This window comes from Perissodus microlepis, chromosome 9, assembly GCF_051167445.1.
Source record: "Perissodus microlepis isolate ML-2025 ecotype Zambia chromosome 9, ASM5116744v1, whole genome shotgun sequence".
NCBI classification, from domain to species: Eukaryota; Metazoa; Chordata; class Actinopteri; order Cichliformes; family Cichlidae; genus Perissodus; species Perissodus microlepis.
This window is the reverse complement of record NC_140469.1, coordinates 22,995,458-23,006,388: the sequence shown is the minus strand read 5'-3', so window position 1 is coordinate 23,006,388 and position 10,931 is coordinate 22,995,458. Positions and strand designations below refer to the sequence as shown.

Below are 10,931 nucleotides of genomic sequence, written 5' to 3'. Positions count from 1 at the left end.
CCGAAGCTTTGGTTCCTTGTCAAAAGTAATGACACGCGCATGTTGTACATAGATTTGTTTATTATAAAACACTGTACATAAATTTCTCAATCAACATTTTATTATGTACAAATGAAGGGCAGAGAGAGATCTATGACGAAACTGAGCTGGAAATAAAAGAAACTGGGTGAAAGGTGACCACAGCAGGTAGCGGTTTAACACTGCATTTGGAGGTCATGTTAGATGACAGAACCAGCATGAAAAAGTACAAGATGATGATTCTTATACCTGAGAGACACCTACGTATGGACTGGCTGATTTATACTGGAGATAATGTATTATATACACCCGTGCAGCCCAGAGGATTACACGTTCCTAGCAGTCAGCGCGGTCTTTGAACCCAGACGGGGCCAGTGGTGCTTTGAGAAGACCGAGGAGGTACTAGTTGCTTAAATGGTCTACGTTATCGCATCTGAATTGTCACGTGGCAGTTTTGGGGCAGGACGATTCCACTCTCAGGTGACAAATTGCAGGAAGTGTTTGCCAGGCCAACAGAGGTTAAAACAATTTGCGGTTTTCATGATGGTGATGAGATCTGGTGACTCCAAAGGGCGTAATCACAGTTTTCATACACAAATGATCCAGTGACCCCCTCTGTGCCCGTGACTATTAGTAACCTAGAAAGGGTTAGAAATGTTTCAACACTTAGTAAGAAAAAAACCCTGTGCTGTGGTTGTCCTCATCTTTACTTTGCTAAAATTGTAGTGCACAGGTTCAGAAGCATTAATTTGTCACCCATATGCACAGGAATGATATTCCTGCCAGTCACCGAAAGATCTTCCACATTTTCTGCATATAAAATTAACAGTGAATCCTAAAATGCTCCATAATAAGCCGAAAATGGATGGAATGTCTTTGCTTTAGATGGACCCAAATTCATGAAATTTAAAAGAAGGCGATAAAAGGGACGAGCCTGTCATTTACTTCAGTTTTTTAAAAAAGTGATTTCAACAGTGTAATAAGAAAGCAAAGGTGTATACATTTACAACATAATGGAAGGATAATGGCAATAAACTTAAAGTTACATTAGCTCTTGAAAAATTTTGCATGCTTCGACGCTGAGACTGATTTTCCCGCAGTAAATTTTCTTTCCTTTGAAATACGATTTACAGTATTTATTTGCGAATCACCAACCGTCCATCTGTCATTTACAGAGTTGAGGAGGAGGAGGGCGGCACCACTAATGAAAAGCATATGATCGACATTCACTGAATTTACATTACAGAACCCCCCCTTCCCTCCCGGAGTGGCTGCAGCTCGGATTATGTACAACCAACAGTACAAACACTTCCACTGAAGGTGCTCACGTTACATTTTTATTTGTTCCATCGAAACCTAAAAACTCTTGTTCACAAAGTTTTTTGTTCAGGCAAGATCTCACCGTACATCCTTCAACTGTGTGAGCATGTGCAGTCCAATTCATTTTAAAAAAAGTTTATTTTACATATTCCTTAAATGTTCCCCACCTGTCCATAACACCAAAATTAACTAAATAGATATACCTTTGTCATTTTATTTGCAATCAGTAAGGGAAAAAACATTCCGTCATATCAAAAGAAAAAGGGCGGCGGGGGGGGATCACATGGATATGCATCTCGGGAGTCAGATTTCTGCCGTCAGTCTCTCAGTGGATTGTGATATGACTGAATAAATATGCTGTACTTTAACTGAAAGGTCCCTTCAGTCGGCGTAGTGCATGATGGACTCCACGTAGTTGCCGGGGAAGAGGCCGGTGGTGCCGTTGCACACGCCTTCGAACCACCCGTCGTCGTTCTTTTTGATGACGTAAATAATGGCGCCCTCCATGAAAGTCAGCTCGTCGTCCTTGTCCTTGGCGTAGTCGTAGATGGCCACCACTGCGAACAGGAAGGGAAAAGGTTTGCTCTTGGACTCAGTACCCAACGACAGGACTTCGCCTGCAAATAATTAGAAACGTTAAGCAAACCTTTCTCGATGTAGCTCTTGGGAGCCCACTGGGGGTCTCCGTCGGCGTAGGGGTCGTTGTAGTGCACGACTGCGGCGTCTTCCTCCTCGTAATCCACCGGAGGAGGCGGCGGAGGCGGTGGCGAGTCGTCAAACATGGGCATGTCATCCGGAGGAGGAGGGGGAGGTGGAGTAGGAGTATCTGCAACTATTGAACAGACATCAAAAGTGAGACTCGTTTTGGTTGGAGTCACAAGATGTCCTTAGTGATAGAGGTGGCGGCGGTGGGAGAATCATGCATAAGAAATAAATCAAGGCATGCAAAGTTTGTCTGACAATCAAGCAGGGTGCAAGGCTTCTCACAATTGACATGCCGTATGTGTGCGAACCTCTCAAGTGGCTCATGTAGTTTGTGCTCCTGTTGTAGCTTTGAACGTCGCTTCACATGCATATGCAGAAAAAAGGACACCTATATATATTATTTATGAGCACTTAAATAATGAAAAATACACTCCAAGTCATGCCATTTAGTAGGTTAGAGCTGACTGCATCCACTCCAGGACAAGAAAAGGTATGAAAACATATACTGACTGCATCTGACACTATAACAAACTGAAAATATGACGCCGTATTGTCTAGAATATACAGTTAAAGTGTTGGATGCTAACATTAAACACGGCCAACAGGGTCACTGTTTGCTAAATTCTCTGCTTGGTGTCAAAAAGATGGAATTTCCTTACATGGGTATATCAGGCACACCTCATCCATCTGACTGAGGTTTACAGTAGATACAATTTCATTTTTGAGACCAACAGCACCCAAAAGCCAAGGTAGGTGTGTGTTACTTCAAATTGAGCTCACTGGCACGTCTGTCTAATATTGGTGAGACCAAATCAGACCAAACAGTTACTACAGTTTCTGTGCAGAAGTTTTGCAAACACAACATAGCTACCAGGGTTTGTTTAAGAATCTTGTTAACACTTACAAAATGTTCTTATGCAGTTGAGAGTAACAGCAGCTTATTTAATGGTGTATAGTGTGTACATTAAGGTCTGAATTTTGCCTTGACAAAAAGGAATTGTGCAAGTCTTTTTCTGGTCAGGGGCCCACAAGTGCCAGGTTCTGTTTGAGGAAGCCAGACGAGGGGCAGCCAATCAAAGAAATGGCTTTTGAGTTAACTGGGGCGATCGTGGCTCAAGAGTTGGGAGTTCGCCTTGTAATCGGAAGGTTGCTGGTTCGAGCCCCGGCTTGGACAGTCTCGGTCTGGGCAAGACTTCACCCGTTGCCTACTGGTGGTGGTCAGAGGGCCCGGTGGCGCCAGTGTCCGGCAGCCTCGCCTCTGTCAGTGCACTGGTGATGCCATCACCAGTGTGTGAATGTGTGTGTGAATGGGTGGATGACTGGATATGTAAAGCGCTATACAAATACAGACCATTTACCATAACTGTCAGCTAAAATGCTTTGCTAACAAAGTGTGAATTAAGGAGTTTCAATACAGGCCACTATAAAATAAATAGTTTGTGGTATCAGCAAACTATCCAGAGCTATTCTAGTGAAGTTTACCATTAATATATTAGTTCCCTTTCAATAAATGAGCATATGGCAGGTTTTGGATCAGAGGGGACAGCAGAGAGTGGTGACCATTGGCACGTTTTTCCATAAACATTATCAATGACTTTAGCGTAACTCTATAGTGCTACATGTACTCTGTATTATACCTCTATAGTAGTGTAGATTTGTAGCTGCAGAAACAAAGAAACGAAATTATAAGTTGCCTAATAGAAGCTTAAATAATGAGTGGAATCTAGTAAGAATCAGTTCAGTTTTGGAAGAGGACGGTATTAAACAGGATGAACACAGTGCATGCTCTGTGTTTGGGAGTTGGAACAGTTGGCGCAGATAACGAGGAAAGTGCTGTGTGTGTGTCTTAGCCTCTTCACTTACTGCTCTCCTGCATCCTGGCCACAAAGCCAGTCAGAGGTATCTGTGGAGTCAGCTGGGGCATGGGGGGAGGAGGAGGAGCGATAGACACTGAAAGCCAGCGGAGAAAAAGGCAGGAAGGCCGACAGAGTGAGCATCAGAGAAGGAGAAAAAGACAAAGCCCATCAGTCACCAAGAAAGACAGTTCAGGGTCCAACCCAACCCCCAAGCAAACAACAGTCAACACAGACACACTGCAAGAACTGGGAGCATGTACACATCTAACAAAAGCACAGTTAAGCACTATACTGGAAGACTGATTGTTTAAATAAATTAATATTTTTTTCTTCTATTTGACAGAGATCACAGATCAGACGCAAACATGAGCTGAAAAGTTCAGCAACATCTGCGACTGTGATGAGATTCACATGGTATCAGGGGATCATTAGAGCAAGAGGATAAAAAGCAGATTATGTTTGATTTCTGTCGATCAGACCGTTTCCACTAAATCGAAAAAAAAAACAAAAACAGGGGACTTCTAATAGCCACAAGGGGGCAGTATTTACTTTAGATGTCTCATCCTGAACTCATGTGAAGCAACTCCCTTCAGACCTGTTTTAGTAATGTTAAAACTACTTTAGATTCTCATGTTAGTTTTCCTCAGATCACATGATCAATTTTAGGTTAAATGCTGTGAATAAGTAATAGTCAAGAACCAGTGTTTCAGAAAATATCACTTTTAGGCTTCAGGCGATGACAAAGCTATCAGGAATCTGCAGATGTGCAAGAAAGACCACATGTGAGGTGTAAATTCTCTCTGAATGAAGTGTTTGGAACGGAATGGGCACATCTGCACATCTGGAGGTCATCTGGCTTGCACTGTGATCTGTATAAATGGGATCCATACAGCGTGAAAAGGCCACCTAACTATTCCTGCTATCTCAAGCTGCAAGTCTACCCTTTAAAAAAAAAAATAAAAAATAAAAAGAGACTTAAAAATCAATGATGCCTGTGCTTTGCCTTTATTTTCTTGACCCCACCTAATAAAGCTGTGCGAAGAGATCTCTTAGCAATATAGGCATAACTGAAGTGAGGTTAACAGCTGACCTAACTAAACTGCAGTACAATACACAGCCAGTAAACTTTGCCTAAGTTTTTACAAGATGCCAAAGACTGACTCTGCACTGCTAGCCAACATTGATTGCCTGCATTGCATCTGTGTACAAATCCAAGGATGAGGCATTCTGCATCAATACTAAAGACGCCCCACAGTTGGATAAAAAGGCTTAACCTGCACTTTCAGATTAAAAAAAAACGTCAATAGATCTGTGAAGAACTCAGCCTGACCTTCAGAAAGCACTGATTTACTTGCAAATATAAAATATAAAGATTTTGTGTGTGGCTACAAAGGTTAGTTCGCTTCGGGTGCATGATTTGGGAAGAATGTGAGGTTGTGTGTCCTTCAGTGACAGCTCTGGATCTAGAAAGCAGTTGGGAGCTGGAGACAAGAGGGCCTTACTTGAGTTCTGACCATAGCCAGGAGTGCCTCCATTAATATGAGGCTGCTGTTGCTGCTGCTGCTGCTGTTGTTGCTGCTGCTGCTGCTGCTGCAAGGAGAACTGCGAAGTGACCGACGGCGCCCGCCGGTAGGTGCCCGTGGCCGAAACCATAGAGACAGAGGAGTTGGAAGAGTTGTGCCGCGAAATCTGCCGCGAGATGGTTCCAAACTGGGACATTGGAGCGGGTCCCAGACCAGGTCCAGGGGCCACAGCTAGAAACCCCAAGGACGGGGAGGAAAGAGAGGAAAGCCAAGCAGGGTAGCAAAGGAGGGAAGAAGGTTGGAAATGAGAGGGAAGGGGGAAACCAACCAAAACATGAATCATCAACACCATGTGAGATAACATGAGCTTTTACATTCTGATCAGAGCCCCCTGCCTATTAAAAACATGTTAAAGTTAGTCAACAAAAGTCAGAGGAAGCAGGTGATCTTGGGGAAGCAACAGAGATTGTAATTTGATTATAAAAGAAACAGACACTTCATGAAGAGTTTCATCAACAAGTTATCTTAAATGTAGCTTTCTTAGACAAGAAGGAAAGGAAGGATCGATTGAGGAATAAGAACGCAGCAACAGAACAGATGGATCCTGCAGGTTGTCGCTGAAGCAACAATTTAAACAGGGATTTCAAACTCATTTTATATGCCACGCTTTGATGTGAAGTGAGCTGGACCAGTGAAACTGCATGATAAATGTATGAAGCAAACAAAAGGTTCCCACAGTTCATTGGTCAGGGTGTCCGGTAAGTATAGATTTAGAATATGAAGCTTTCATTGATTCACTTTGGTGTAGTATAGATGGCAGTGGGTGTGTGGGGGATCTTTATCAACAGGAAAAACTGTTCAAAATCTTTGCCCTTCCTTCACATTTTCTTAAGTTGTCAAGGATGCAGAATTGGAGTCTTTACAAAGCCGATTCAGTGTGTTTGACACGGTTTAAAAGACTGCAGGTAGCATTTAGGATTACGTGCATCACTACACCGCCATCAAAGAATAACTGAAGCATCTCTGTGAACAACAGCTTTAAAAAAAACAACAACAAAGAACTATTTGAAGATTGAAGCAATGTGTGCGGCTGTGGCCGACAAAAATAGAGAGGGCGAGGAGGGGTTTAAGTTTTTTTTCTGCCTTTCTTTCTTCTGCTCGAGCATTTCCTGTTCACATTTCTAGATAATATACATCCTCTCGGGAGAGATAGGAATGGGTGGGACCAGAGGAAGTAAAGATTCAGAGGAAAACAACCACAAATAAACTTCGCTACAGTGTCACCAGCAGAATAATTATAAGTGGAAAATAAAGAGACTTGTGATGTTCAGAGGATAAAATGTGCACAATTCAAGTGATCATCTCGGCCACAAAGATTACCGGAGTCGATGAGCGAAGAGCAGCTGCTGCTCAGGCTTAGACACTTACCGGTGGACACCGATGAAACAGCTGGATGCTTTTAAGCTTTACAGAGCTGGGACTCTAAATCAATCCCAGCATCACGAATCTGTGATTCAGAGGCCGTGTAAATTAAAACTACATCAGGCACTGCTGAGTATCTGAAGCACCCAAAAGGCTGGCTGAATGGTTTGGGGAGTCCATTACCCTGAAATCATTATGTGGCATTTGCTGTGGCTCAAACAGTCTCCATACTGAGTCACTGCTTTACTTTCTACCAGTGAAAATCATTAGCATCTCTGAATTCAGCTTACCCACTCTCTAAACCTGTTGCAAAGACGCATTGAGCACAGTGTTCAATAAAAGGCAACTAACTACATAAAAACATAACAGGGTTTCCAATAAATCAGGTTTAGAGGGACAAATTAGCTTTAAATGTATTAGATGTGACGTGTTGTTTGACCCCTCGGTCTACCAATGCTGGTGCAGCAATTGTAATTTTAAAAGTTAGGCCCAATAGGAACGTTTTACTTTTTATACTGCATCTGTCTAAACAGACCGCACCCTGCATCAGCAAGTTATCTTTAGCTTTGCCCGCTGATGGGTGAACATTTACAGTAACGACCGAGTTTGGGGATGTGTCAATCTTTTTTTGCAACTTTGCAAAAATAGTTTTTCTGTTTCATCACAGACCATGATCACAGCTAATGCACACGCAAATAGAAAGTAGCAGCGATGCGGCACAGAGACGGCTGACAATCAAATGGGGAGATTTAAAGATGCAAACTCATCTCAAATTGTAGCCACGCCGATTACCGATTAAAAGGGTTAATTATGAAACCAGAGTCTGGAATGTCCACAACCAGCTTACAGCTTTAAATGTGAATGATCTTGAGTTCAGGAAAGTGTTGCCTGATGCAGCTTTAACCACAATCATGTTTTTGGAAATTAAAAAAATAAATAAATAAATCAAATGAGCCACATACTGTACCCTGCAGTAGAAGTCTCAAAGTCACGTTTCTGTACATCTGTACAGATTTGAAATAAAAACTTATTTTATTATCCACAACAGCTTGAGATTAAAATGTAAAGGACTAATTTAAGAGAAATTACAGGCACTAATTAACTTTAGCCAGGCCCTAGGTGACATGAGACTTCTGTATTAACCGATTACACTTCAGTGAAGAAGAGCACCACCACCACCAAAACCACCACCGTGAAGGATTAAGTTAAATGTCACACTGTGCTTAACAGAAGCACGAAACTCTGTCCACACTGCAAGCAACGACAGAGCTGAACAACCCAGAAATCTTTGGCTGATGTGTTTAGTTCAGCGAGTTTCTTGGCTGGGGAAAGCTCGTCATGGCCAACGCTCGTCGAGAGCGTAATTCGATTTTTATCTTTCTCCCCCATTTCCTTAATAATGTTTCCTCATTTTGTGAATACCGCTTCAGCCTAAGTGGATGACAGAGAAATCTCTCAGAGATGATGCGGCTGTTTCTGTTGCTTTATTCTTGATTTTTTTAAAGAGGAAAGCTATGAGAAGATTTGATAAGAGGACCCTTTGCTTGCAGTGTGCACAGACAGACATCGGCACCCACAGCACCCTTATTTTGTGCATCTCCATCTCCATCCAGTCGGCAGAGGTCCCACAAGCGGCTCTGGAGCTTCGAGGAATCTCACCTATGGGAGGTGGCGGTGGTGGCGCTGGAGGGGCCATCCCGGCCATGGGAGGAGCAGGTGGAGGTAGAGGAGGAGGGGGTGGGGGAGGCGGAGGGGCTCCCGGGGGAGCAGGCATGGTTGGGACTGAAAGGAGGACTCACGTTAGTGACCATTTAGCGGTGAAGCAGGAGCAGAGCGTGTCCTTGCCGCCTCCTACACCTCTATTACATAACATCATATCAATTTACTTAAGAACCCTCTGGGCCCGGAGGAGCGCTCCGACTTCTCGCGCACTTGGACACACTCCTTTGCAGTATGAATCGAGTGTTTCCATGGCGACCAGCTTGCACATCACAGAGAAAGAGAGAGAGAGGGAGTGCTGTGGAAAGTCCTGTGCTGCTGGCCTGATCCTGGCGCCGAGGTAAAACAGCTGCTACGTCAACCTACAATGCTCCAAACTTAAACGCAGCACCATCTCCGCCGTGATCACGGTACAGCGCGACACCACGTGTAGCAGCTCGTCGTGTTACGTGGGCTTTACTGTTTAACTGTAAAGTGTCAGGCCTCACGCAGCTTGGCCTATTTACACAGTAGGATAGAGAATCAGCTGTGCTTAGAACACAATGGGGCTCCATAATCCCTGTCTGGTAAACATAGGCTTTGTGATGCACACTCTCTCTATCTGCCAGTAGCGTCATACATTTACACTTTATCAAACTTCATCATATATTCAGATTTTACGCTTAAAAACACTTAAATTGTATTTTTTTAGCCATATATTGATTGAGAAATGTATGTGTTTAAAGTTTGATTCACAAAGAACACACCATTGACTGTACCTAAATGATGGACAATCAGTAGCAACATTGATCTGTCCCAGATGTTTAAGAAGTCCAAGGTTGTCACCTTGCATACTGTTTTTTATTGTCTATTTTACTCTAAATAATGATAATGACTTTAAACAAATGAACACTGTTGCATTAGCTATTAGCTAAAGCTAATGTATAAGGACACATTCTCATTAGACGTTTACTGAGGTCAAATATCAACTGAGCTGTAGGAGCATCTTCTCATTGACTTCTGTGAAACTGGACTCATCTTTAAACAAGAGCAGTCGCCCTTCGGTGACCATTTCAGACCTGGAAGCTACATCTAGATTTGATTTAGTTAGTGTGCATCTTGCCAAACGGAGCAGTCCTGTAGTGTCATCATCTTGTTTTAACTGGGTGGAAAATACACCAGAACTCAAGTGACAACATTCCTGAGGGTGTACACAGATTTCTTACTCATTAAAGCAAATATTTCTCCCTGCGTTTCTAATCCAGGTTATAAAAAAAAAAAAAAACCCACTTAAAAATAAAAAACAACTGCCAATAAAAGCCTCACTGAAAATCAGCATAATTTGGATACCGACTGGCCGATTGTTACCGTTTACTGTTTAAGTCACCATCACTGTCAAGCTCACCTGGTCCAGAGTTGGGGATGGAGGGTGTAGGCACGGCGATGGGAATGCCAATTCCGCTGCTGCCGCTGTTCTCCCTGCTGCCGCTGCCCCCGCTGCTTCCACTGAGGGAGGAGAGACAGAAGGAAAAAGAGGACATTGTTTTATTCAGGGCAACCTGCTTAGACTGCACAGCAGGTAACACTGCAGATATAGGGGACTCTGCTGCTTCGCTGCTTATGTCCCATTTAGAAGTAAAAGGCCAAAAACTCCACATTTTTAAGTAATACTCCAGGGTGACTTTGCTCTTCCACACTTATTCAGTCTATTGGCTTGTTAAGACCGAGCTGCAGGGTGACACACCCAAGTGAAAAAGACATGAGTCACCCTATCGAAGCACTTTTGGTCACAGTCTGTCAAAGAAACTGAATAAAAAGTCAATATTCCAGGATTTAAGAGGGTATTTAAGCATTCAGCATGCAAACCACCTTAAAATATCTTGCTTTTGACACTCCAATTGCCCCCCCAAACACAAATTTACAGTGATCATCATATAGTGTGGATGATAATCACCAACATTAAGCCTTGCTTTGAGAGTAATGGGGGGAACAGTCACTTTGTTGTACATGATACGAGGCCTTGCCAAACACGTCTAAATGTTCCGCATGATTTATTTTTAGAGAACGAAATAAAAGGAACAAAGACGTGACTGTATAACCGGAACATCAGTCTGCACATCAGTTTAAGCAGGCCACACACATGCGCACACGCTTACTGCAGCTAGCACACATTTATGAGAAGCAGGTTAGTCAGCAGGATTTAAAGATTATTGAAATTGGAATTTATCATACCAACACACACATATTTGTGAATGTTTTCCTACTACACACCCAGTATTATGTAGAATTTGTGCTACTGTAGATTTACTGGTACAGGAATAAGTGTGACGCATGAATTAACGCCTCACACCACTGCATTTATAGCCTGAACAAATCTGCAGTGTCTATC

General features: G+C 42.9%; 1 protein-coding gene across 4 annotated transcripts in view; it reads right to left on the bottom strand.

Moving 5' to 3' along the window:
- Positions 1 to 40: 40 nt before the first annotated feature.
- Positions 41 to 10,931, bottom strand: part of abi1a (abl-interactor 1a) — a 53,302-nt gene continuing 42,411 nt past the window's right edge. For 2 of the 4 annotated variants that reach the window (XM_084939696.1, XM_084939697.1), the window contains 5 exons: positions 9,948 to 10,048; positions 5,402 to 5,653; positions 3,907 to 3,993; positions 1,985 to 2,170; positions 41 to 1,895 (listed from right to left, as the gene is read on the bottom strand). In XM_084939696.1, the coding sequence (XP_084795822.1) occupies positions 1,720 to 1,895; positions 1,985 to 2,170; positions 3,907 to 3,993; positions 5,402 to 5,653; positions 9,948 to 10,048 (802 nt within the window). In that variant the 3' untranslated portion in view covers positions 41 to 1,719. Of the gene's footprint in view, positions 1,896 to 1,984; positions 2,171 to 3,906; positions 3,994 to 5,401; positions 5,654 to 8,503; positions 8,627 to 9,947; positions 10,049 to 10,931 lie in introns of all 4 variants that reach the window. The other 2 variants (XM_084939699.1, XM_084939698.1) reach the window with 2 other exon arrangements.